This window comes from Jaculus jaculus, chromosome 14 (genome assembly GCF_020740685.1).
Source record: "Jaculus jaculus isolate mJacJac1 chromosome 14, mJacJac1.mat.Y.cur, whole genome shotgun sequence".
In the NCBI taxonomy this organism is placed as follows: Eukaryota; Metazoa; Chordata; class Mammalia; order Rodentia; family Dipodidae; genus Jaculus; species Jaculus jaculus.
In genome coordinates this window covers 21,138,506-21,163,684 of record NC_059115.1, presented here as the reverse complement: position 1 = coordinate 21,163,684, position 25,179 = coordinate 21,138,506, and the positions used below count along the sequence as shown (strand labels likewise).

General features: G+C 49.3%; 2 protein-coding genes across 4 annotated transcripts; one reads left to right on the top strand and one right to left on the bottom strand.

Moving 5' to 3' along the window:
• Positions 1-378: 378 nt before the first annotated feature.
• On the bottom strand, positions 379-6,594 carry Pih1d1 (PIH1 domain containing 1). Of its 3 annotated transcripts, none has more exons than XM_045133681.1 (10): positions 6,452-6,594; positions 5,456-5,668; positions 5,097-5,163; positions 3,969-4,148; positions 1,861-1,922; positions 1,683-1,764; positions 1,302-1,425; positions 1,043-1,118; positions 585-728; positions 379-501 (listed from the first exon to the last, which is right to left on the bottom strand). In XM_045133681.1, exons 2-10 carry the CDS (start codon positions 5,642-5,644, stop codon positions 460-462), a joined length of 966 nt encoding a protein of 321 aa, XP_044989616.1. In that variant the 5' UTR covers positions 5,645-5,668; positions 6,452-6,594; the 3' UTR covers positions 379-459. The 3 variants fall into 3 exon arrangements, with proteins under 3 accessions (XP_044989616.1, XP_044989615.1, XP_004672305.2); XM_045133680.1 differs by lacking the exon at positions 6,452-6,594 and adding an exon at positions 6,241-6,407; XM_004672248.2 differs by lacking the exon at positions 6,452-6,594 and having other exon boundaries at positions 5,456-6,230.
• Positions 6,419-25,066, top strand: Aldh16a1 (aldehyde dehydrogenase 16 family member A1). The gene is made up of 17 exons (XM_004672246.2): positions 6,419-6,608; positions 15,254-15,356; positions 15,870-15,996; positions 16,434-16,612; positions 16,857-16,934; positions 17,060-17,241; positions 17,331-17,483; positions 17,809-17,994; positions 18,090-18,185; positions 18,384-18,520; positions 18,683-18,788; positions 18,887-19,017; positions 19,440-19,607; positions 19,813-20,014; positions 23,550-23,735; positions 23,955-24,077; positions 24,706-25,066. Exons 1-17 carry the CDS (start codon positions 6,519-6,521, stop codon positions 24,865-24,867), a joined length of 2,409 nt encoding a protein of 802 aa, XP_004672303.2. The 5' UTR covers positions 6,419-6,518; the 3' UTR covers positions 24,868-25,066.
• The last annotated feature ends 113 nt before the right edge of the window (positions 25,067-25,179 follow it).

Below are 25,179 nucleotides of genomic sequence, written 5' to 3'. Positions count from 1 at the left end.
AGCTGATACACGCCTTTAATCCCAGTACTCGGGAGGCAGAGGTAGGAGGATCACCGTGAGGCCAGCCTGGGATTACAGAGTGAATTCCAGGTCAGCCTGGGCTGGAGTGAGACCCTACACCTGAACAAACTTAAAAGAAAAATAGAGAAGGGGCAGTACTGAGTCCAGGGCCCTGGAGAAGTGGGTATGGAACACAGAAAGGCCAGCTCTGGGGCCCAGAGGACCAATGATGAGAAAGAGAAGTCTGAAGGCCTGGAGGCCAAAGTCCATAAGGAAAGGGTGAAGCCTGAGCAAGGGTAAGAGAATACTGAGGGACAGAGTGCAATGTCCCTCTTCCCATATGTCCTACATGCTCAGATATCTGAAGGCAGGCAGAAAAAAACATGAAAATCTTTTATTTCACTTTTGGAGAAGAAATCAACTTTTTGTCCATATATAGAAGCTCAAGGGGACACTTGATCAAGAAGGCACTGACAGAAGGGGCAGGGCCACCATGAGTTGCTGAGAAAAGAAAGAGAATGTGGATTCAGAACCCAGGAGTCTAGATCCCACATCCCAGCATCCCTGAAGCCCCCCCCAAGTACCCTTCTCTTGCGGTGGAAGGCCGCCCTGCTCTCCTCAGTGTTGATCCGTAGGGGGACGGCAACATCCAGTTGATACAGCCGCTGAGGACCCCCCACCACCAGACGGTTTTCACCAAGTTCCAGCGAAAGCCCATGGGCTCCATCCTGAGCAAGTGGTACAATCAGTCCATCACCTCCCCGCCCCACAACAAAGACTTCACACGCTGGGGAACTGCATTTATAAGGTCACACCATGAGTGAGGCAACTCCCATTGCCTGGGCCCTCAAAAAAAAAAAAAAAAAAAAAAAAAAAAAAATCAAAGGACAGACAGTATAAGAAGTCTCAATAACCCTACACTTACATTCTATAGTCCTTGAGGAACCCTCAGGGCAGCACCAGAGGGTGCAATTTACACAGGTTTGGGGACAGTCCCCACCAGTCCAGCCCTGCACCCTGCTCCCACCACGTCTGTGCTCACCAGCTTGGGGAGGTCAACTTCAGCCAAGAGCAGATCAGGAGCTTCCAGCCAAAGGTTCAGATGCGGCTTCTCTGGGCTGGGGAGGAAAGGTGCAGGACTGAGTGGAGGTGTGTTCTGCCAGCATGAGGCCCTCCCTGCAAACCCTCAAGGGCAGACTTTCTCCCTTCACCCAGGCCTGTGCTTCAGTTCCAGTCTCTCATCTCTATGGGTTTCCAGAGGCCCAGGATAGCATTACAACAAGGGATGTATGAAGGCCCACCCTTTCTCAGCTGTAAGGGGGTCATTCAGGGTTCCCATCTCCTGGATGCGAGGGCGCTGCCGGGAACGGATATTTTGCTGTGAGATGGAGCCCAAGAAAGCCCGGTTCTTCAACATGCGCCATTCTGAGGGGGCAGAGGATAAGATGCTGGGTATCAGGGTTCCTCTGCTATCACATGGTACAGCCTTGTATAGAGCTCTGCCCCTCCCTGGACACTCCCTTTAATCATCCCAAGTTTGGTTCTGAGGCCCCACCTCCTGTTTGGTCCCACCTCACTTTGAGATGCCCACCCCTCCTGAGAACCCTCAGCCTCCAAGCTCCAGTTGAGGCAAGCCTGTCTACATGTTTCCCACACCACTCTATGCCCCTCCTGCTCCTTACCAGGATTCAGCTGCAAGCCATATTTGTCCTCAAGGCCCTCCCTGGCAATGGTGATCACGAGCTCACGCAAGAAATCGCTGTTCTACAGTGTGAGGGAGAAGAGACAGGTGTAGTGGGGCAGTGGACTTGGGGGCTAGCTGAAGTCTCACCCATAGCACATTCTTGCACACACACCCACCTGCATCCTCCGGTAGAAGTCACTGTTGACTGCCACGTCATAGGCGGTACAACCCTGGCCTTCTGCAGAAGCATAAAGGGGGGGGGGGTGAGACTCCCAAGCTCTCTGCAAAACACTTAGAAACAAAATCCACCCTGGGAGCAGAGACCCTAGAAAGTAGAGGCCAGCCTGCACTTAACAGAGGACTCAGACCAGCTCTCCCCTGACTTCCAGGAGGCTCTTGCCTCTGGGCCCATGACCCTGTCCAAAAGCTGATCCTTCCAATGTCTGAGTCCCCCACACTGGCACAGAAGTTCTGAGTGCTCTACCCCTACCACCTCTGGGAAAATGCTTACATTCTTCTCTAGAGACCACATTCCTACACTTATAGTTACTCTAGATTTCTGGCCCATCCAATCCAATCACTATATCCCTAGGCCTAGGCCTCTGTCAGGTTTTTTTTTCTTTTTTTTTTGTTTTTGTTTTTCAAGGTAGAGTTTTGCTGACTTGGAATTCACTATGTAGCCTCAGAACATCACACCTGGCTTCTTTATCTTTTTATAAAATATTTTTTCAGTCCAGGTTAGCTTGTGTATGCCTTTAATCTCAGCACTTGGGACGCAGAGGTAGGAGGATCACTGAGTTCAAGGCCAGCCTGAGACTGCATAGTGAATTCCATGTCAGCCTGGGATAGAGAAGAACCTACCTCAATAAAATTTTTAAAAGGGCTGGAGATATGACTTAGTGGTTAAGGCATTTGCCTGCAAAGCCAAAGGACCCTGGTTCAATTCTCCAGGACCAACATAAGCCAGATGCACAAGGGGGCACATGCATCTGGAGTTTGTAGTGGCTGGCGGCCCTAGCATGCCCATTCTCTCTCTCTCTACCTCTTTCACTCTGATAAATAAATAAATGTTTAAAGAAAAAAAAAACTTAAAAAAAAAAAATTTTAAAAAGAAGCCAGGCAAGGTGGTGCATTCCTTTAATCCCAGCACTTGGGAGGCAGAGGTCGGAGGATCCCTGTGAGTTCAAGGCCACCCAGAGATTTCATAGTGAATTCCAGGTCAGCCTGAGCTAGAGTGAGACCCTACCTTGAAAAAACAAAAAAGAAAAAAAAAGTTTTTCAAGCCAAGTGTCACGGTGTATGCCTTTAGTCTCAACAACTGGAGGCAGAGGTAAGAGGATCATTTTGAGTTTGAGGCCACCCTACCTTGAAATACCAAAACTTACTATTTTTCTTCTCCTTTTTGGTTTTTCGAGGTAGAATTTCACTCTAGCCCAAGTGACCTAGAATTCACTATGTAGTCTCAGGCTGGCCTTGAACTCACAGTGATCCTCCTACCTCTGCCTCCCAAGTGCTGGGATTAAAGATGTGCATGCATCTGGCTTTATATAGGTACTGAGGAATTGAACCTGGGTTGTTAGACTTTATAGGCAAGCACCTAAAGTGTTGAGCCATTTCTCCAGTCTTTTTCTTTTCTTTTTATTTCTTTTTTTTGTCTCTGAGATAGGCAAGGTCTCACTATGTAGATGATCTTGGACTCAGCTGCCAAATGCTGGGATTCCAGGTGTATACTACCATACCCAAAGCCCATCTGTCCTCTCTGCCTAGAACCCTCTTCTGAATTTTTGGCTGATCAACTGTTAAACCTTCAAATTTTCCATCTGACTACTCCTCCTGGTGCCAGCCTTCTGTGAAACTTTCCTCAGTAAAGAGCTACTGGGGCTGGTCCTTTCCAAGCCCAAAGCAGCCATACTGAAATTACATCGGGGCTCTTGCCTTCCAGCCATGACTGGGACCTTCTCAAAAGTAGACTCTGGGTTACCTAAATCCCCATTCCCTGGGCACTGTCCAGAGCTCAGTCAGAAGAGACCTCTGGAAACATGTGGATTGAAAGGAAAAGAAAAAAAAAAGCATATAGGAATGCAGACAAGGCAGCGGGGTAGAGAACTAGGATGAAGGCATGGGAGGTGACACCTAACCCAACCTCCAGAGCCTCTGAGTGGGGCAGGAAGTGGCAGCCTGGCCTGGATACCCAGAAGGCTGGGGACATGCCTGGGCCCCACATCCTAGGTCTGGGAGAATGGATGTCAAGGGGGCAGACACGGGGTCTTCTGAGGGCACTGACTTGCATCCAGTTCGGCATGTGGCTCTCCCAGACTCATGGGGATGCGGAAGCCAGCTTGGTCCTCCTCCAGCATCTGAAGTAGCTCTTCCTCGGTCACATCCGCAGGGGGAGGGATGGAGGACGAGTGGCAGATGTTGATGAAAACCTTCCCTTCTGATGAATTGGTCTTTATGCAGAAACCTGTGTGAGTGGATTTAATTTGACCATCTGTCCCCAAGCAGTCTTCATATCACACACACTCTCCTATCCACCTTTTCTTTGTTCTTGAGATAGTGTCTCACTCTAGGCTGACCAGAAACTCACTCTAGTTTCAGACTGGCCTTAAACTCAGTGATCCTCCTACCTCTGCCTCCCGAGTGCTGGAATTAAAGTTGTGCATCACCACACCTGGCACTTTTCTGTCTTTTTTTCTTCTTCTTTTTTGTTTTTTTGAAGTAGGGTCTCGCTCTAGCCCACGCTGACCTGGAATTCACTATGTAATCTCGGGGCAGCCTCGAACTTGCTGCGATCCTTCTACCTCTGCCTCCTGAGTGCTGGGATTAAAGGCGTGCTTCATCATGCCCAACTCTTTTCTTTTCTTTCTTTCTTTCTTTTTTTTTTTTTTTAGCTGAAATAACTTTTAGTCTGGTTTATTTTCATCACATATAGTACATGTACATTCAATAAAGAACATTTCCAGCAACAATTACAGTCTTTCTAATTTCCTTCCTTTCTATCTTTTTGAGACAAGCTCTCACTCTGTAGCCCAGGATGGTATTGAACTTGCAATCCTGCTGCCTCAGCCTCCTGAGAGCTGGGATTACAAGTGTATAAGGCAGCACCCAGCTTCTTTCCCTCTTCACTCTGTCCTTTCATTCCACCTCTACCTTCTCTTTTTCTGGATCTGTGTCCTGAGGACCCTAACCTTCTTTCAGACTTTGCTTCTCTGCCCTTCCCACTCTGCTTTCTATCCTCCACTTACTCCCTGTGGACCAGATTCCATAGGTGATCTTCCTTGATGTCAGTTCATATAACCACTCCCAGGCCTTTATACCAGTTATCCCTTACTTCCCTCTCCGATCCTTAGCTCGTCTCTCTGGCCTTCTGTGAGACTCTAACCCTGTAGTTCTTTGTGTATGTCTGGCTCACCAGGCTGAGGCTGGATCTGTGTAGATTCTGAGCTGGCTGTCTGGGATTGCTGGAGCTCCTTGGAAGCCTGTGAAGAAAAACAGCTTGGGAGTTCATTCAGATCCCCTCATCTCAAATATCTAGGGGAAAACTTATATATGAGCACTGTGGCTAACATGAGAAAGTATACGTTCTAGGGTCCCCTTCCTTCTTCAAGAACAATCTAGACCCCACTCCTATTTCCTTCAGACCATAGCAACTACAATTCCCATTAGGCCCCACTGCAGCCCCAGGGTATTCTGGGAGCTGTAGTCCCGTCTCTGAGCACCAGTAGGTAAAATAATAAATAAACCCCTGAATGCCCAGGAGTCAGTCCGCACCTGCAGCAGTAGCTCCTCGAACAGCGCTGTCTCATCACCCATTGTCTCTGCCTCGCTCAGCTCTGGTACCAGCAGCCTCGAGTCCGCCATGGTCCTGGAAAGTAGGCCTCGGGGTTCCTCAGCACCCTTCACGTGAAAAACTTCTCGCGGGATCCTATCCCTCAAGCTTTCCAGGTCCCGGGACTTCATACACAGTAGTCTATCCAGTCAAACCTGCTGGGACCAGTATCTGTTTCTAGCCTCGGTGTAGGTCCGATCAGTTAGACAAAAGTGTAAATGAAGACACTTCCGGTCTGTTACCATGGGCCTAGCGTAACCACGCTTCCCATCACAAGGCTCTTGCATCCAGCTGCAACTCCTCAGAAATACGAGGTGGGCCGCGTGATGCCACACTTCTGCTCTCCCTGTTAAATTACACTACAGGCAAGGCTGTCACACCTTCATCACAGCCACGAGTGGTGGTGCACGCCTTTAAGCCCAGCCCTCGGGAGACACAGGTAGGATGACCGTGAGTTCAAGGCCACCCTGAGACTACATAATGAAGTCGAGGTCAGCCTGAGCTACAAGAAGACATTACCTCGAAATAAAAGATACTTTACTCTTGCGTTGGGAGATATAGGTCGGCGGAGGAGCGCTTCCCTAAGATGCTCAAGTTCCATCCCAGCACCCCCCCCAACACACCCCTTAACTGAAATGCGTATCCTGCCACTGCGAAGGTCTATTTCGTATTAAAAGCTGAACTTTCTGTCTCCAAAACTTAAAAAGGGGATCAAAAAAACCAATACCTCCATCCTTCTCAATCCTAAACCTTGCCGCTAGCAGCACGGGGCGTCCATTTCCGCTCCCGGGGCCTCACTGGGCGGGGCTTGCGAGCGTCGAACTACAAGTCCCAGACCCCGTCCACGGGCCGCTCGTCCTGGGGCGCCCAGCGAGTGGACAGGTCCCTTAGCCACGCCCCCGGCCCCGCCCCGCCGGGTAGGAGGTAGCCGGCCGTACTTCGGTCTTGGGCGTTCCCCGCGACGGAGTGCCCCACAATTCGTCTCGGAAGGCATCCAGGCGGACGATGGCAGCGACGCGCGTGGAACCGCGCGCCCGCGAGATCTTCTCCACGCTCGAGTATGGACCGGTGCCGGAGAGCCACGCATGCGCACTGGTGAGGGTCTGCCCGTGGGCGCTGCCGACTAGCACAGGCCTCATGGCCTCAGGAGGCTGGGCTCCCGTGATCCTCCGCGGCAGCTCAGCAGCCCCGCCCCTCGGTGATTCCCGCCTTGGTGCTCCAGAGAGGGCGTGGTTCCAGACAATCCCCGCCCCATCCCTGCGCTTGCCCCTTGTCTTGGGAGTTCCCATGATCCTCAGAGATTCCCTTGTATTTACCTTTTTTTAAATTTGCATTTATTTGAGAGAGGCAGATAGGTTGGGCACTCCAGCGCCTTCAACCTCCGCAAACGGACTCCAGACGCATGCGCCACCTTGTGCTTATGTGGGTCCTGGGGAATCACACCTGAGTCCTTTGGCTTTGTAGGCAAGTGCCTTAACCGCTAAGCCATGTCTCCAGCCCTAGTTCTTTATTATCGGGCATGGTTGTGCAGGCCTTTAATCCCAGCACTTGGAAGGCAGAGGTAGGAGGATCGCCATGAGTTCGAGGCCAGCCTGAGAGTGGGACCCCTACCTCGAGGTAGGGAATTCACTATGTAATCTCAGGCTGGCCTCAAACTCACAGGAATCCTACGACAGCCTCCTGAGTGTTGGGGTTAAAGGTGTGCACCACATGCCTTGCAGAACTATTTTAAGAGAGGTGAATAGAGAGAATGGGTGTGCCAGGATCTTCAGCCACAGCAAAGGAACTCCGGACGCTGAGCCATTTCTCTAGCCCTTTACATTTTTTCTTTCTTTTTTCTTTTCTTTTCTTTTTTTTGGAAAGGGAGGAAAAGACAAATAGAGAGATAGAATGGGTGCAACAGTGCCTTTAGCCGCTGCAAACGAGCTCCAGATGCATGGGCACCCTTATGCATCTGGCTTATGTGGGTCCTGGAGAATTGAACCTGGGTCCTATGGCTTCACAGGCAAGCGCCTTAACTGCTAAGCCATCTCTCTAGCCCTGAATTTTTTTTTTTTTTATTTATTTTTGTTTTTTCCAGTTAGGATTTCACTCTAGCTCAGGCAGACCTGGAATTCACTATGTAGTCTTAGGATGACCTTGAACTCACAACCATCCTCCTGCCTCTGCCTACCAAGTGCTGGGATTAAAGGTGTGTACCACCATGCTTGGCCCTTTACATTTTTTTTATTCATATGTTCAATCTTCCCATGTTGCTGAAAATGTCTTCATGAGGCTCCCATGATCACACAGGGCCCTACAGTGCCCAGGCTTGTTAAGGAGGCTGGAGAGGTGACCCAAGTTGAATTTTCTGGACAATCAATGAGAGGGTAACACAGGTGCTGAAGGAACAGGATTGGAGGATTGAGAAGGCAGGGCCCTAGAGGCTGGCCTTTGCTCTGTGACTGTCCCTGAACAGGGACCTCCTGAGACAAGTGGGATTAAAGAGATTGAGAGCTGGAGAGATTGTTTAGCAGTTAAGGTGCTTGCCTGCAAAGCCAAAGGACCAAGGTTTGATTCCCCAGTACCCATGAAAAGTCAGATGCACGAGGTGGTGCATGCATCTGCAATTCATTTGCACTGGCTAGAGGCTCTGGCGTGCCCATTCTCTCTCCATCTGCGCGCACGCCTCTCTCTCTCTCTCTCTCTCTCTCTCTCTCTCTCTCTCTCTCTCAAATAAAGGTAAATAAAGAAGAGAGATTGAGGGCTGGAGAGATGGCTCAGCAGTTAAGGCACTTACTTGCAAAGCCCAAGGAACCAGGCTTGATTCCCCAAGACCAGCATAAGTCAGATGCACAAGGTGGCACATGTGTTTGGTGTCCATTTGCAGTGTCTGGAGGCCTTGGGGTGGCCATTCTTTCTCTCAAATAAATAAACTAACATGTCAAAAAATTTTAAAAAAAGAAGATTGAGCTTGGGTGACAAGTGACAATGTGAGACCCTTGAGGACAGCAGTAATGGGGTACAGGAGTAATGCTGTTTGGGTTTATGCCTCAGGGCCAACAACTGTAGAGACAGCCACCAGGAAGTAGCCAGTGTAGAAGATACTAGACTGTAGGAGTGACTAAAATAGAGTGTGGACTCAGATAAGAGGATTTGAGATGGAGTTCAGAGAATCCTCACAGATGGAGGCTGACTAGAGGTGGACTTTCCTGAAATAACAGATGACAGCTGGGATGGAAGGTACCAATGTCTGATAAGCATGATCTCAGATAATCCCCAGAATAACTGAGAAAGTTGTTGTCATCATTTTAGTTGATAGAACACAGAGGGTTGAGAAGTCACTAATTTTTCCTACAGTGTACACTGCTTAAAAGAAGTAGAGTCAGAGCATAGTGGCACATGCCAGTAATCCCAGCACTTGAAAGGCTGAGGCAGAATTGTGAGTTTTAGATCCGCCTAAACTACATAGCTAGACACTGCAGTTTGTCACAGAGAGAGAGAGAGAGAGAGAGAGAGAGAGAGAGAGAGAGAGAGAGAGAGAAATGCATTTGAGATTTAAACTTGACTCCTTGGGTTCTGAACCCATGGCTTCTCGCCCATGCTCCAGCAAAGGTCTCTTGGCTTACAATCTGTAGGCCAGATTCAACCAACAAAAATGTTTTTCTTTGGCTTGAACTTTGTTTTCAAAACTGTCAATTATTAGACAATTCCATCTAAACATCCGGATTCTTAACTTCCCTTGAAAAGAAAATTCCAAACTTTGGCAACTTTTTGGCTTCAATTGCCTGACAAGAATCATCTGGAACCAATTGTCACAGCCATTTAAAAAAAAAGATTATTTATTTGCAAGCAGAGACATACAGAGACATAGAGAGAAAGGTGCACCAGGGCCCCCAGCAACTGCAAATAAACTCCAGATGCATGTACCACTTTGTGCATCTGGCTATATGTGGGTACTGGGGAACTGAACCCAAGTTGTCAGGCTTTACGGGCAAGGGCCTTAACCACTAAGCCATCTCTTCAGCCCCTGTCACAGCCATTTTTTAGAGGAATTTTAAATTCTTAGTCTCCAGCAGGCATGCTTCCCCCACTTTCAGGCCAGGACCCCATGGACATGCTTTAAGAGATTTGTTTTCCTTCTGAAGAGAAATTTTTCATCATTTACATGGTACTTGATATTTACTAGGAATTCCCTGTGTCCGGTCACTCAAGTTCAACAATTAACATCCAGTCCAATGTTGTTGTTTTTCTTTTAAGAATAATTTAAACAAACTCCAGCTGTTATTTTCCCATAAATATTTCAGCTTTCATTTTTCACAGATAAGACTGATTTTGTTACACAATTAATATGCTATTCTCACATTTGACAAGCATTAACTGGCATTCTTTATGCCTCTACCTTCATTTTTGTGTGTGAGGGAGACCAAGACTGCACTTGAACCTAAACTGACCTGAGCTCACTATGTAGCATAAGCTGGCCTTGAACTCATGGTGCTGGGATTCAAGATATGCTGAACTAAGCCCAGCTTTTTTTTTTAAGATTTCTTTTTTCTCAAGGTAGGGTCATGCTATAGCTCAGGCTGACATGGAATTCACTCCTTGGTTTCAGGGTAGCCTCGAACTTATAACAGTCCTCCTGCCTCTGCCTCATGAGTGCTGGGATTAAAGGTGTGCACCACCATGCCCAGCATTTATTTGACTTTAGTCCAGGCTGACCTGGAATTCACTATGTAGTCTCAAGGTAGCCTCAAACTCATGGCTATTCTCTACCTCCTGAGTGCTGGGATTAAAGGCATGGGCCACCACTCCTGGCTTTAAGATTTATTTTTTATTACTTGTTAGAGATACTTGTAAGAGAGAGAGAATGAGAATGGGTGCACCAGGGCCTCTAGCCAAACAAACTAGATGCATATGCCACCATGTGCATTTGGCTTCCGTGAAACCTGGAGAATTGAACCTGGGTCCTTAGGCTTCTCAGGCAAGCGCTAAGCCATCTCTCCAGCCCCATTTCTTCTTCCTCTTCTTCTTTTTAAAATATTTTTACTTATTTGAGACTGAAATAGGCAGACAGAGAGAAACGAACTCCAGATGCATGCATCACTTCATCTGGGTTTACATCAGTACTAGGGAATTGAACCTGGGTCTGTTAGGTATTGTAATCAAACACCTTAACTATTAAGCCATCTCTCCAGCCCCCAGTTTTATTTTGTTTTGTTTTGTTTTTTGCTTGTTTGTTTGGCTTTTGATATTTTTAGGGTCTCGCTGTAGCTCAGCCTGACCTGGAATTCACTATGTAATCCCAGGCTAGCCTTGAACTCAGCGATCCTCCTACCTCTGCCTCCCCAGTGCTGGGACTAAAGGCCTGCACCACCGTGACTGGCTGCAGTTCCTTTAGTTGTGCTCACTGAGAGCTTCTGGAAAAAATCTTTTATCTTTGCCTCCCATCTCAGCATCAGAGTGGTGGGATTAACAGAAGCCCAACCTCCCAACGCTTCTGGCTTTTTTTTATGTGATCTGAGGCTCAAACACAGGTACTCATCCTTGAGCAGCAAGCTTTTTACCCAGTAGGTATCTCTCTAAACTGGGTTTTGTTGTTGTTTGTTTTTCAAAGTATGGTCTTGCTCTAGCCCAGGCTGACCTGGAATTCACTGTGTAATCTCAGGATGGCCTCAAACTCTCAGCGATCCTCCTACCTTTGACTCCCCAGTGCTGGGATTAAAGGCTTGCATAATCATAGCTGGCTTGGTTTTGTGGGGGGGTTTTTGACCTTGAGGGAGGGTCTTGCTCTAGCCTGGGCTGATCTAGAATTCACTATGTGGTCTCTAGAATTCACTATGTGGTCTCAAGGTGGCCTCAAACTCATGACATTCATCCTACCTCTGCCTCCTGAGTGCTGGGATTTGGCTTGGGTTTTTTGTTTGTTTGTTTTTTTTTTTTTGTTTTTTTGTTTTTAATTATTTATTTATTTATTTATTTATTTGAGAGCGACAGACACAGAGAGAAAGACAGATAGAGGGAGAGAGAGAATGGGCGCGCCAGGGCTTCCAGCCTCTGCAAACGAACTCCAGACGCGTGCGCCCCCTTGTGCATCTGGCTAACGTGGGACCTGGGGAACCGAGCCTCGAACCGGGGTTCTTAGGCTTCACAGGCAAGCGCTTAACCGCTAAGCCATCTCTCCAGCCCTGTTTGTTTTGAGGTGGGGTCTTGCTCTTGCTCTCACCCAGGCTGACCTGAAATTCACTATGTAATCTCAAACTGGCTTCGAACTCATAGCAATCCTCCTACCTTAGCCTTGCAAGTGTTGGGATTAAAGGCATGCATCACCTACCTGGCAAAATCCTTCATTCATTTACATGTGGTTTTCTAAAATTTTTGTTTGTGTTTGAGAGAGAGAGAGAGACAAAGAAGCAGAGAGAGAGAGACAGACAGACAGACAGACAGATAGAGAATGGGTGTTTGTTTGTTTTGAGGCAGGCTCTCCCTGTGTAGCCCAAGCTGGCTTCACATTCACAGTGATCCTCCTACCTCAACCTCCCAAGTGTTAGAATGACAGACATTTACCACTATGCCAGGCTGTTTTGCTTTAAAGAGAAATAGGAGCAATTATCAGAATAAGATAAAAAGCAGGAGAAAGTAGAAAGTGTATAGAATTTAGTGGCAGGAAACACTTTGTTTGTTTGGTTGTTTTGGGTTTTTTTTTGTTTTTTTTTTTTCAAGTTACGGTGTCCCTCTAGCCTAGGCGGACCTATTTCACTATGTAGTCTCATTGTGGCTTTAAACTCATGGCAATCCTCCTACCTCTACCTCCCTAGTGCTGGGATTAAAGGTGTGTGCCACCATGCCCAGCAGCAAAAGAATTTTTAGGAAGAGAAAGCAGTATTAAAGTTGTCACACTGCTTTTCTTTTTAAATTGGAGAGAGAGAGAGAGAGAGAGGGAGAGGGGAAGAGAAAATTGTCATGCCAGGGCCTCCATCCACTGCAATCAAACTCCAGACACGTGTGCCTCCTTGTGTGCAACCTTACGCACTTGTGTGCTGTGCGTCTGGCTTACATGGGATCTGGAGAGTCAAGCATAAGTCCTTAGGCTTTGTAGAGAAGCGCCTTAACCGCCAAGCCATCTCTCTAGCCCCAAAGTTGTCACTCTGGATGTGTAACAGTGTCATTCAATTGTCAACCTGGGGTGGAGAGGGGCTGTGTGCTAAACCCCTGGCTAAGATTACTCATCAGCTAAGTACCAGAGCCAGGACTCAGAGCCTGGTTGCCTGGCTCCTAAGCTCAGGGACACTCCAATATAGGCCAGATGCTACATAGCCGGACAGGCTGCATATGGTAGGATACCGTTAGGCCTCTGGCTTTAGTGGGACTTCTTGATGCTCCCCTAAGTGATGGCCACTGAGATGGGTAGAAGGAACATGATTGCAAGGGTAGGAGCTGTTACATCCCAAAGAGAAGTGCGTGGAGGAAGACTGACATTGTACGGAGGATGCTAGCTGCAGACATGCCTGGTTCAGAGCACTGTGAGCTCCAGGAAGCCTGTGCTCTGGCTTCCTGCTGGATATTAATGGTACATTCCTGGACCATTTGGGGTCAGTGTTGCCTAGTAACACAGCTGAGGGCTGAGATGTAGCTCAGCAATAGAAGACCTAATTAGAATCCATAGTGAGAGGCCAGGGTGTAGCTAAACAGTATAGCCCCTGCCTAGAATCCGCTAGTGAGGATTAGGTTTGAGCTCGGTGGTAGAGTATCTGTCTACCATGCTCAAGGGATTAGGTCCCATGCCCAGTATTCTTAGAAAAAAGCAGCCAGGCGTGGTGGCACATGGGAGGGGGGGCAGAGGCAGGAGGATCGCCATGAGTTCAAGGCCACCCTGAGACTACATAGCGAATCCCAGGTCAACCTGGACTAGAGGGAAACCCTACCTCGAAAAAACAAACAAAAAAAAAAAAAAAAAAGAAGAAGAAAACTAAAACAACTGGGCATGGTGGCACACACCTTTAATCCTAGCAGAGGTAGGAGGTAGTTGGGTCGCTGTGAGTTTGAGGCCAGCCTGGGCTAGAGTAAGACCCTACCTGGAAGAAAAGAAAAGAAAAAAAAGAAAAGAGAAAAAAAATAGCCCAGTGCGGTGGGGCATGCCTTTAAGCCCAGTGCTAGATAAGCAGAGGTAGAGGATTGTAGAAGGATTGCTGTGAGTTTGAGGCCAGCCTGGAACTAGACAGTGAGATGCTACCTTGAAACACTCTCCCTCCCCAAAAAATACAGCTGTATTTTGTATGGTTTCCTGGAAAACAAAGTTAAGATGAGACCATTTCTCCATGGAGGTAAAAGGGTTTTTATAATCTTTTCTTTATATTCATATTTAAGCCAGGCATGATGTTGCATACCTATATTCCCAGCAGTTGGGTGGCTGAGGCAGGAGAATGGCCCATTGAAAGCTTATATGGGCTATGTAGTGAGTTCAAAGTCAGCTTGGGGTACATAGATCCTGTCTCAAAAAAAAGTTTAAGCCTCGTGTCCTAGCACACTTCTTTAGTCCCAACACTCAGGAAGCTAAGGTAGGAAGATTGCTGTGACTTCACGATCAGCCTGAGCTACAGAGTGAGTTTCAGGTCTTAAAAATAAATAAAATAAAGAAGATTAAAAACTAATGGTTTGGAGAGGTGGCTTAGCAGTGAACGCACTGGTCTGCAAAGCGTAGGGACCCAGGTTCAATTCTCCAGATCCCTCATAAGCTAGATGCACATGGTGGCACATGTGTCTGGAGTTAGTCTGCATTGAGTAGAGGCCCTGGCACTCCCATTCTCTCTCTCTCTTTCTCTCTCCAATTAATAAAAATAAATCTTAAAAAGAAAAAAAACTATTAGGCTAGGGCCAGGCATGGAGGCACACGCCTTTAATCCTAGCACTCAGGAGGCAGAGGTAGGAGGATCGCCATGAGTTCGAGGCCACCCTGAGAATGCAGAGTGAATTCCAGGTCAGCCTGGGCTAAAGTGAGACCCTACCTTGAAGAAAAAAAAAAGCAATAACAAAAAAAGCTAATAGGCTGGGGATGGTGGTCCATACCTTTAATCCATCATTTGGGAGGCCGAGATAGGAGGACCACTGTGAGTTCAAGACCAGGCTGAGACTACATAGTGAATTCCAGGTCAGCCTGGGCTACAGTGAGAACATACCTCAAAAAGCCTAAAAAAGAAGCTGAGTGTGGTGGCGCACGCCTTTAATCCCAGCCTTTGGGAGGTAGAGGTAGGAGGATTGCCATGCTTTCAAGGCCAGCCTGAGACTACACAGTGAATTCCAGGTCCACCTGGGCCAAAGGGAGACACTATCTCAACCCCCTCCCCCCAAAAAAAAAATAAAAATAAAGAAAGGAAGAGGAGAAAGAGATAAAATCCAGGGTCTTGCTATGTAACCCAGGCTGGCCTCAGTCCTAGGATCTTCCTGCCTTAGTCTCAGGAAGTGCTGGAACCACACTGTGGCTATTTCACCAAAGCTGGTTAACATCATGACTTCATGTGTGTTTTGCCACTATTGAAGTGATAGTATAGTGCTACAAGTGTTATAGATTAATAGGACATGAACCCTTGAGTTCAATCCCCAACATACACGTGCACTCATGGACACACACATGTGCATACTCACAAAGAGACAACAAGAAGGAAAGGATAGCTGATGGGCAAAGGGATGCAAGAGGACTCTGGGTAGGAATTGAGCTGCCCCAGCTGCCTCACAGGCACTTTTCCAAATTCTCCTTCCTCCCCCAGGCCTGGCTGGACACCCACGACCGGCTCTTGGGCCACTATGTCAATGGAAAGTGGCAGAAGCCAGAACACAGGAATGCAGCATCTTGCCAGGATCCTGTCACAGGTTTGAAATGTCCCCCGATTATTTAGGGAGGAAGAGATGCTTGTGTGTTCCAGGCCTACCCACCTGCCCTGTTTCCCTTGTTCAGGATCCTAAGTACAGGGGCCATGTGGAGAGAGAGGTGAGATTTCTGAATCTTTATGGTTACAGTGTCTAGTCCCAAATGAGGAGTTCGTATCTACTAATCTCCCTTCTTTAAGCTGGGCCCATTCCAGAGGCTGAGACAGCAGAATCATGAGTGGAGACCAACCTGGGCTATTCAATGGGAATCTAAAAAAACTGTAACCCACTAAATAAAGGCCCTTTCTTGCCTGTGGGAGGTGTGCAGGGCAATACCAGTGAGAAAACGGAAAGGGAAGGAAGCCAGTTTCTGAGACCCAGAGTGGAGCTGGGAGCACCTTTACTGCCTTAGCCCACACCCAGGCCTTAGAAATATAACCCCCCCCCCCCGCCACCCAGTTCTAACATGGGCTCCTCACATCTCTCTCACCATCTGGGCCTCTATTTGTCTCCCAGGGGAGAACTTGGCCACCTTCCTTCAGGCACAAGAGAAGGATGTGGGTGCAGCAGTGCAGGCAGCAAGGACAGCATTTGAGAGCTGGAGTCAACTCCCAGGAACCACAAGGGCTCAGTATCTGACCAGGTAAGGAAGCCTAGGTGTGGCCTTTAGAAGAGGGGATACTATGTTCCCAGCATCCATGGGACACTCTGGGACCAGCAACTTCTTTTCTTTTCCTAAGTTCTCAGTGAGTTGATTACCGGCTCATCTTCTCAGCACACATTTGAAGCTTTAGTGGCCAAAGCGTCCATTACTTCCCACAGTTTATTGGGCTAGGTAGGAGTGATTAACATGGGGGTTCCATTTATGAGACTCAGCTTTATAGTGTCATTGGGGTTGGCTGATTACTAGTGGCCAAGATCATTCTATAGCACCATTAGAGTTTGAGAATCTCCCCAATACTACATTTCCCATAAGTCTTTGGTAACCTCTACTAGTAAATTGTGGTGCTGCCCCAGGAACTCTTGGAGATTGTAGTCCAGGTTGCCTGGAAAAGGGTCAACCCCTTGCATTCTCCACAGGCTAGCCAAGATGATCCAGAAACACCTGCGGCTGCTGTGGACCCTGGAGTCCCTGTTTACTGGGAGGGCAGTCCGAGAAATTCGAGATGGGGACATCCCTCTGGCCCAGCAGCTGCTTCAGTACCATGCAATCCAGGCGCACATCCAGGAGGAAGCACTGGCAGACTGGGAGCCCATGGGTGAGAACCTAGAGTCCTTACCCAGACTATACTCCAGCATGCCAGTCCCTGTTCTACTTTTTGTTTTCCCTCTGAGGTAGGGTCTCATTCTCATCCAGGCTGACTTGACCTGGAATTCACCATGTAGTCTCAGAGTGGTCTTAAACTCACAGCGTTCCTCCTACCTCTACCTCCCAAGTGCTGAGATTAAAGGCGTGTACCACCACGTCCAGCTCCTTGTTCTTTCACTATGGATTTCTTGTAGGAGTTGTTGGCCTCATCCTGCCACCCACCTTCTCCTTCATGGATATGATGTGGAGAGTGTGTCCTGCCCTGGCTGTGGGTGAGTGAGGTGCTGGGTTCCACTATTGCCTCTCAAAGAGGAGGGCCAGGGCCTGGACTCCTGGGTGTGAGGAAGGAGGGCTGGAGACTGTACCTCAAAGTCCTTGAGTTGTCTCCCCTCCCCAGGCTGCACTGTAGTGGCCCTCGTGCCTCCATCCTCCCCAACACCCCTCCTCCTGGCCCAGCTGGCAGGGGAGCTCAGCCCCTTTCCAGGGATCCTGAACGTGCTTAGTGGCCCAACCTCACTGGCACCTGCTCTGGTTTCTTGGCCTGGAGTCCAGAAGGTGGTGTTCTGTGGAGCTGTGGAGGTATCTCCAGGATGGGGAGTGGGCAGGACACAGCCTGGAGGGTCCTTATGAAGCTGAGTGCTAAGCATGTTGGGGGTGTGGGTCCTTAGGAAGGACGTGCTCTACGGAGGTCCTTGGCAGGCAAGGGAGCCACACTGGGCCTGGCCCTGGGCACAGAATCACTGCTGCTGCTGACAGACTCAGCGGATGTGGACTCAGCTGTAGAGGGTGTTGTGGATGCGGCCTGGTCAGACCGCAGCCCGGTGAGACCCACATGCTAATGTCCCCATGTCCTGGAAACTATCATGTCTCTCTTGATTCTCACTCATTTCAACTTTCAGTTCTTTGGGGTTGTGGGGGGTGTTGAGACAAGATTTCACAGTGTAGCACCAGCTGGCCTCTAACTCATGATCTTCCTGCCTCCACATCTGGGTGCTGAGGTTACAAGTGTGCAGCACCATATCTAGGACATCACCAGAGTTCTACTCCCCACCTCCTATCACTTCCCACTGCTCTTCCAAACCCGAGGCCTAGCTTCCCTGCATTGGGCAGGACTTTGCTCACCCCCAGCAACACTTTTGCTAACAGGGGGGCCTCAGGCTCCTCATCCAAGAATCTGTGTGGGATGAGGCTGTGAGACGCCTTCAGGGCAGGATGGGGCGGCTACGGAGCGGCCGAGGCTTGGATGGAGCCGTGGACATGGGGACGCGTGGAGCTGCTGCCCATGACCTGGCACAGTGCTATGTGCGTGAAGCCCAGAGCCAGGGTGGAGAGGTGAGCCCTGACTACCGAGCTTGGTGACCCAACTCCCTGGTCTGAAGGAGGAGGTCTAGTAAGAGACACCTGCATTGATTTATCCTTCTCTTAAGGTGTTCCAGGCTGGTGACATACCCTCCAACAACCCATTCTTCCCCCCAACCTTGATCTCTGGTCTGCCCCCAGCTGCCCCATGTTTCCAGGCAGAGGTGAGGTCCCCTGAATTTCTAAAGATCTTTCCCCATCCACCTGCCCTGAGTCAGTCATAGGCAGCAGTATTCTATCTTGTAACACCACTGGGTGACCGAGTGACCTTGGTCTGTGACTGGTGACTGCTGTGGCCTGGTCCCTGAATGGGTGGGGGTATTGGTGAGAAGGGTTTGCCTGAGTCCCTGACACTCCTCTAGGTGCCCTGGCCTGTGGTCGTGGCCTTCCCTTTCCGCACAGCCAAGGAGGCTCTGGCCCTAGCCAATGGGACACCCCGGGGAGGCAGTGCCAGCGTGTGGAGTGAACGACTGGGTCAGGCCCTGGAGTTGGGCTACAGGTCAGTTGGCACCCCTCCAGTCTGCCTCATTGGCATCGCTCAGCCTCAGTCTCCCCATTCTCCCTCGGTCGCTTGTCTCTCCTGGTTTCCTTTCTCTCTCCTCTGACCTGGCCCCGCCCCTCTCCTGTCTCCTGTTTCCTCTGACTTGCCATCCTTCCCCAGGCTCCTGGCAGGAACAGTGTGGATCAATGCTCATGGCCTCCAAGATCCTGCCGTGCCTATTGGTGGCTGCAAGGAGAGTGGCTCTTCCTGGCACGGGGGCCCAGATGTGAGCTCCTCCATTCTGCCCTTGCAACCCCTGACACCTGCTCCCTCTTCAAATCACCTTGCGGCCTCCTGGCCTCCTGTGACAAAGCTCTCTCGCAGGGTCTGTATGAATATCTGCGGCCCTTGGGGACCCCCCCACAGCCGCCCTACTTTTGCGAAAGTCTCAATTATGACACTTTTGGCCTTGCTGTCCCCTCCACCTTGCCTGCTGAGCTGGAAATTGGATCGAGGTAAGCTGCTCGAGGGCCAGTGGTGTGAGGGTTGGAACAGGTGTGGGAAGGGGAAAGAGAGGGAGGCTCCTTAGAACTATTCCTGGGGTCTCTGGGTCCTAATGAATGTGTCATTGTGGTTCTTGGAACCTTACACATTCCCACCCAGGCCTGAAAAGCCTTAATTCTTTCTCGTGGTTTGTGTTTTCCCAGAAGCTCCTGGGAGCAGGAATTTGGGGTGCCCCAAAGGCTAACAGAAATAAGAATTTGAGTCCTGCAGAGGGTCTTGGGAATAAGAATTTTGGATAACCCCTCTCTGTACCTGGCTCATGGGAGCAGGAGTTTGAGTCCCAAAGCTCATGGGAATGAGGGAGTCCATCCGGTTTGGGAGGCCACAGGGCCTAATCAGACCCAAGGACTCTCTCACACCTCACTCTGTGCAGCCCAGAACCCCCTTACGGGCTGTTCGTTGGGGGCCGTTTCCAGGCTCCTGGTGCCCGGAGCTCTAGGCCCATCCAGGATTCTTCTGGCAACCTCCATGGCTATGTGGCTGAGGGTGGAGCCAAGGACATTCGGGGTGCTGTGGAGGCTGCTCACCAGGCCGCCCCTGGGTAAGAGAGTCACACAACAAGCCAATGCTTGGGTGACAGGGAGCTTCATTTAAGGACCCCCCCCCCACACACACACACACACACACGCACACAAGGTGGAAGACTTGGGGCTGGATCCCAAGGATTAAGACTCTGGGCAAAGGTGGGTGTCTGGGAAGAGTCAAGACCAGGCCATACACCCTCAACTTGTGTTGTCTGCCCACAGCTGGGCGGTCCAGTCTCCAGCATCCAGGGCAAGCCTGCTGTGGGCCCTGGCTGCAGCACTGGAGCGCAGGACACCTGCCCTGGTCTCACGGCTGGAGAGGCAGGGAGCAGAACTAAAGGCTGCCAGGGCAGAGGTGGAGCTGAGTGTGAGGCGACTCCGGAAATGGGGGGCCCAGGTGCAGGCTCAAGGTCACACCCCACAGGTAAGGCAGTTCTGGAGGACAGCAGTCTGCTAGGAGACAGAGCTCAAGTTGTGATCTGCTAGTTGTGAGGCCAGGCTCAATCCCAGCACCTCCCAGCTACAAGGAGTTCAAGGACATTCTCAGCTACATAAAGACTTTGAGGCCAACCTGGGATACATGAAACCCTGTCTCAGAAAAAAAGAAAATACAGGGGCTGGAGAGGTGGCTTAGTACTTATAGATGCTTGCCTCTAAAGCCTGCCAGCCCAGGTTCAGTTCCCCAGCTGCTCACATAAAGGTGGACAGGCATTCATTTGCAGTGACAAGAGACCCTGGCACCCCCATATACACACATATATATGTGAGTTCAAGGCCAGCCTGGGGCTACAGAGTAAGATCCTACTTCAAAGAAAGAGGCTGGGCATGGTGGCACATACCTTTTTTTTTTTAAACATATTTTATTTTATTCATGGTTTTGACAAAATATTTATTTTAATAATTATCAGTGTTTATGATGTCTTAATCAGTTGTAAACTAATTATTTTAGTAGAAGAAAGTATACATAATTTGGTTACAAAGAAGTATAATAGGATAATTGAATAACTCAATCAAAATGTATTATTAGAATACTCTTTTTGTAGGAGACATGGAAGGGGAATAAAGGATCATGGAAAAAGCAATGTTAAAATTCATTCGTATATACATTAAAATCTATAGTACAGCCAGGCATGATGGTGCATGCCTTTAATCCCACATATTTTATTTTTATTTATTTATTTTACAGAGAAAGAGGGAGAGAGAGAGAGAGAGAGAATGAGTACACCAGGGCCTCTAGCCACTGCAAATGAAATCCAGACATGTGTATCCCCTTGTGTATATGGCTAACATGGGTCCTGGGGAATCAAACCTGAGTCCTTGGCTTTATAGGCAAATGCCTTAACCACTAAGCCATCCCTCCAGCGCCACTTATTTTAAAAAAAATTTTGTTTGTTTGTTTGTTTTTGTTTTTCCAGGTAGGGTCTCACTCTAGCCCAGGCTGACCTGGAATACACTATGAATGTCAGGGTGGCCTCGAACTCACAGCAATCCTCCCACCTCTGCCGCCCGAGTGCTGGGATTAAAGGCGTGCACCACCACGCCCGGCTTTAAATATTTTATTATTTATTTATTTATTTATTTTATTTTATTTATCTGACAGAGAAAAGGGGAGAGAGAGAGATTGGCCACACCAGGGCCTCCAGCCACTGCAAACAAACTCCAGGCACATGCACCTGCTTGTGCATCTGGCTAACTTGGGTCCTAGGGAATCAAACCTTGGTCCTTTGGCTTTTCAGACAAATGCCTTAACCTCTAAGCCATCTCTCCAGCTCCACAGCACACCTTTGTATGTTGAATTTGAGAGGCAGAGGTAGGACGATTGCTGTGAGTTTGAGGCCACCCTGAAACTACATAGTGAATTCCAGGTCAACCTGGGCTATATAAAGTAAGACCCTACCTTGAAAAAGAGAGAGAGAGAATAGAAGGAAGGCCGGAAAGAAGAAAGGCTGGGCATAGTGGCACACACCTTTAATCCCATCACTTAGGAGGCAGAGGTAGGAGAATTGCTGAGAGTTCAAGGCCAGCCTGAGACTGCATAGTGAATTCCAGGTCAGCCTGAGCTAGAGTGAGACCCTAATTCAGAAAGACAAAGAAAGAAATATACATTAATACAGAAAGACCACAAAAGAAGGAAGAAGAGGGAGGGATGGATAGAGGGAAGGAGGGAAGAAAGGAAGGTATAAAGTGTAAGCCAAGTATGGTGGCTCATACCTGCAATCCAAGTACTCAAGGGATGAGGATTGCCAGTTCACTACCAGCTACATATGAGACCATCATAAAGCGAGAGGTGGGCTGGAGAGATGGCTCAGCAGTTAAGGTGCTTTCCTGTACCTGGGTTTGATTCCCCAATGCCCACATAAAGCCAGATAAAGCATGTGCACAAGATGGCACATGCATCTGGAGTTTCTTTGCAGTAGCTAGAGAACTTGGTGTGTCCATTATCTCTCAAAGGCTATGATGCAATCAGTAGTAGAGTGTTTCCCAGGTGTATTGAAGACCCTGGCTTCCATCCCAGCACCTCACAAACACACATGTGTGCATATATAAGGCTCCATGGCTGTGAAATTCTAAGAAATACAAGCTAACCTCTGGTGGTGAGAAAGGGCTGATCGGTGATTGGCTGAGGACCCACAGATAGGGCTCAGATAGGGCAGGAAGGGAGGATTTTTACAAAGCCACAGAGGAGGCGGGTAAAGCTGGTGGGTGTACACATAATGTCAAAATGTCAAATTATGCTCTGGAAAATGTGTGTAATAAAGTAAATGTCAATTATATTCACTCATGCTTTTGTAAAACACACACTAGCTGAGCATGGTGGTTCATGCCTGTCATCTAACACTTGGAAAGTGTGGCAGAAAGATCATGAGTTCAGGGCTGGAGAGATTGCTTTGTGCTTAAGGTGCTTGCCTGCAAAGCCTGAGGACCCATGATCAACTCTCCAGGTCCCATGTAAGCCACACGCACAAGGTGATGCAAGCGTACAAGGTCACACATGCGCACAAGGTGGTGCATGCATCTGGAGTTCAATTATGGCACCTGAAGACCCTGGCATGCCAATTCTCTCTCCCTCAAATGTACACTCTTGCTCTGATTCATAAAAAGAAGGGGGCAGGCGCTGGAGAGATGGCTTAGAGGTTAAGGCACTTGCTTGTCTGCAAAGCCAAAGAACTCAGGTTCGATTCCCCAGAACCCACATAAGCCAGATGCACAAAGTGGCACATGTGTCTGGAGTTTGTTTGCAGCAGCTGAAAGCCCTGGTGTTCCAATTCTCTCTCTTGCCTCCTCTCTATTTCTCTGTCTCAAATAAATTTAAAGAAAGGGGGGACGGGAAGGGCTGGAGAGATGGCTTAGCGGTTAAGGCACATGTCTGTGAAGCCTAGGGACCCATGTTCGATTCTCCAGGCCCCATGTAAGCCAGATACACATTGTGGCGTGTGCTTCTGGAGTTTGTTTGCAGTGGTTAGAGGTCCTGGCATGCCCATTCTTCCTCTCATTCTTGCTCTCTCTCTCTCTCTCTCTCTTTCTCTCTCTGTCCCCCCTTCTGTCTCTTAACAAATAAGTAAATAAAATAAAATATTAAAAATAAACAGAAAAAAAGACCATGAGTTCAAAGCCAGCCTGGCCTACACAGTGAAATCCACCCCCTCCACACACACACATGCACATTTGGGTTGGGCATAGCTCAGTAGAGCACTTGCCTAACATTTTGAGGCTCTGATGACATAGACCTCTAATTCCCCCAGCAGACTGAGGCAGGAGAATTACAGACTCAGGGCAATACACAGAAGTAAGTCCCAAAGAGGTTTATTAACTTAACCAAAGATACAACTGTTGCGTGGCTGTCCAGCTCTGGAGTTCTGTACTCTGAACCATCCCCTGGTCATCCCTTTTTTGGAGAGGCAGGTGATGATGAGATGGCTGGGGGGGACCTGCCCTTGACATGTCACTTGTCCCCGCAGGTAGCAGGCCTGAAAGGCCCTGTGCTCCGGCTTCGGGAGCCCCTGGGAGTGCTGGCTATCGTTTGCCCCAATGAGTGGCCCCTGCTTGCCTTTGTGTCCCTGCTGGCCCCTGCCCTGGCCCATGGCAATGCTGTGGTATTGGTGCCTAGTGAGACCTGTCCCCTCCTAGCCCTGGAGGTCTGTCAGGTAAAGTCACTTACCTTCCCTCCTGCCTGCTGCTGCTGCCAGCAGTCCCTGGAGCAGCAGGTGAGAGCTGCTGCAATCTTGCAGGAGCTCAGCTAACCCCTACCCTCCTGGGTAATTGTAACAGCCCCAGCTCTGTTGCGTCTCAGAGTCCAACACCCTCTCCTGGATGCCTGCTCCCACTGCCCTCCAATTCTGGGTTGCCCACTCTTTCACTCCTAGGATATGGCCTCCCTGTGTCCCGCCGGCCTGGTGAATGTGGTGACAGGAGATCGGGACCACCTGACTCGCTGCCTGGCCTTGCACCAAGACATCCAGGCCCTGTGGTATTTTGGTTCTGCCCAGGTACTTCAGTGTCTTAACTTTCACTGGCTCCTCTCTGCTGGGAGCATGGCCCTGCCCCCGAGAACTGTTGTCAAGTGGGGGAAATGCCTTGGCAACAAAGTTCTGAGGTCTTGCCCATGTAGAGCCCCAGCTGCTAAGGAAGAAGAGAATCTCCTTAGCAATAAGGACTTAAGAGCCTATCCTGCCCAAAGACTTCATCTCATTCAGAACCCATTGCTGAGGGTCTCACCCCAGCAACAGGTGGGCGACCTCAAGTTCTATTCTTGAACTTGCCATAAGTGGGGGGGGGGACTCCCTGGTCACAGGGGCCACATTGCTCAGCATCTGGAAGGTGGGGTGGCCAGGAGCTGAACATCCATCTAGGTCAGCCCTTTAGGTCTCTCTCTCTTTGGTTTTTTGAAGTAGGGTCTCTTTCTAGCCCAGGCTGACCAGGAACTCACAACTTAGTCTCAGGCTGGTTTAGAATTCATAGGGATCCTCCCTTCTCTGCCTCCCGAGTTCTGGGATCAAAGGCGTGAGCCACCACACCTGGCAAGGTCTTTCCTCATAATAGTCCTGTATGCTGAGGAAGCAGCTGCTTACCAACCAAGCCACTGGTGATGCTAACTCTATTCTCTCCCCACCCCAGGGATCCCAGTTTGTGGAGTGGGCCTCTGCTGGAAACCTCAAGCCTGTGTGGGTAAATGGGGGCAGCTTGAGGGCCTGGGATCAACAAACTGAGGGAGCAGGGCCAGAGCTGGGCCTGCGTGCAGCAAGAACCAAGGCCCTGTGGGTACCGATGGGGGACTGATGCCTGATGCCACCCACTCCAGCTCCAATTCCAATGGACACCAGATGCCTGGAACTTTCCCCTCTCAATAAACTGTGCCAGCAACGCTGACTGTACTTCTGACGGGGGCGGGAGCAGCAGCTCCTGCTCTCAAAGGTCCAGTGGGTGGCTACCAGACAACAGGGCACTTGTAGAACCAATAAATGGGCTCAGAACCCTACTTAGCCTGGAAAGGTCATCTCTGGGTAAAGCCCAACATGTTTGGTGGTGGATTTATGATGGAAGAGAGACAGAAGGGAAGTGAGTGTCTTGCCATGGAAGTGAGACATCCTT

Bases quoted from the DNA above. Each gene is read 5' to 3' on its own strand.
- Pih1d1 (XM_045133681.1), bottom strand. From the start codon at position 5,644: ATGAAGTCCCGGGACCTGGAAAGCTTGAGGGATAGGATCCCGCGAGAA. The intron at 1,923-3,968 runs GTCAGTGCCCTC...ATGCTTCTGCAG, and splicing joins ACATGCCGAACTGGATGCAA to AAGGCCAGGGTTGTACCGCC. The intron at 1,426-1,682 runs GTAAGGAGCAGG...CTGCCCCCTCAG, and splicing joins TGGCTTGCAGCTGAATCCTG to AATGGCGCATGTTGAAGAAC.
- Aldh16a1 (XM_004672246.2), top strand. From the start codon at position 6,519: ATGGCAGCGACGCGCGTGGAACCGCGCGCCCGCGAGATCTTCTCCACG. The intron at 15,357-15,869 runs GTTTGAAATGTC...TTTGTCTCCCAG, and splicing joins TTGCCAGGATCCTGTCACAG to GGGAGAACTTGGCCACCTTC. The intron at 17,242-17,330 runs GTATCTCCAGGA...GTGGGTCCTTAG, and splicing joins TGTTCTGTGGAGCTGTGGAG to GAAGGACGTGCTCTACGGAG.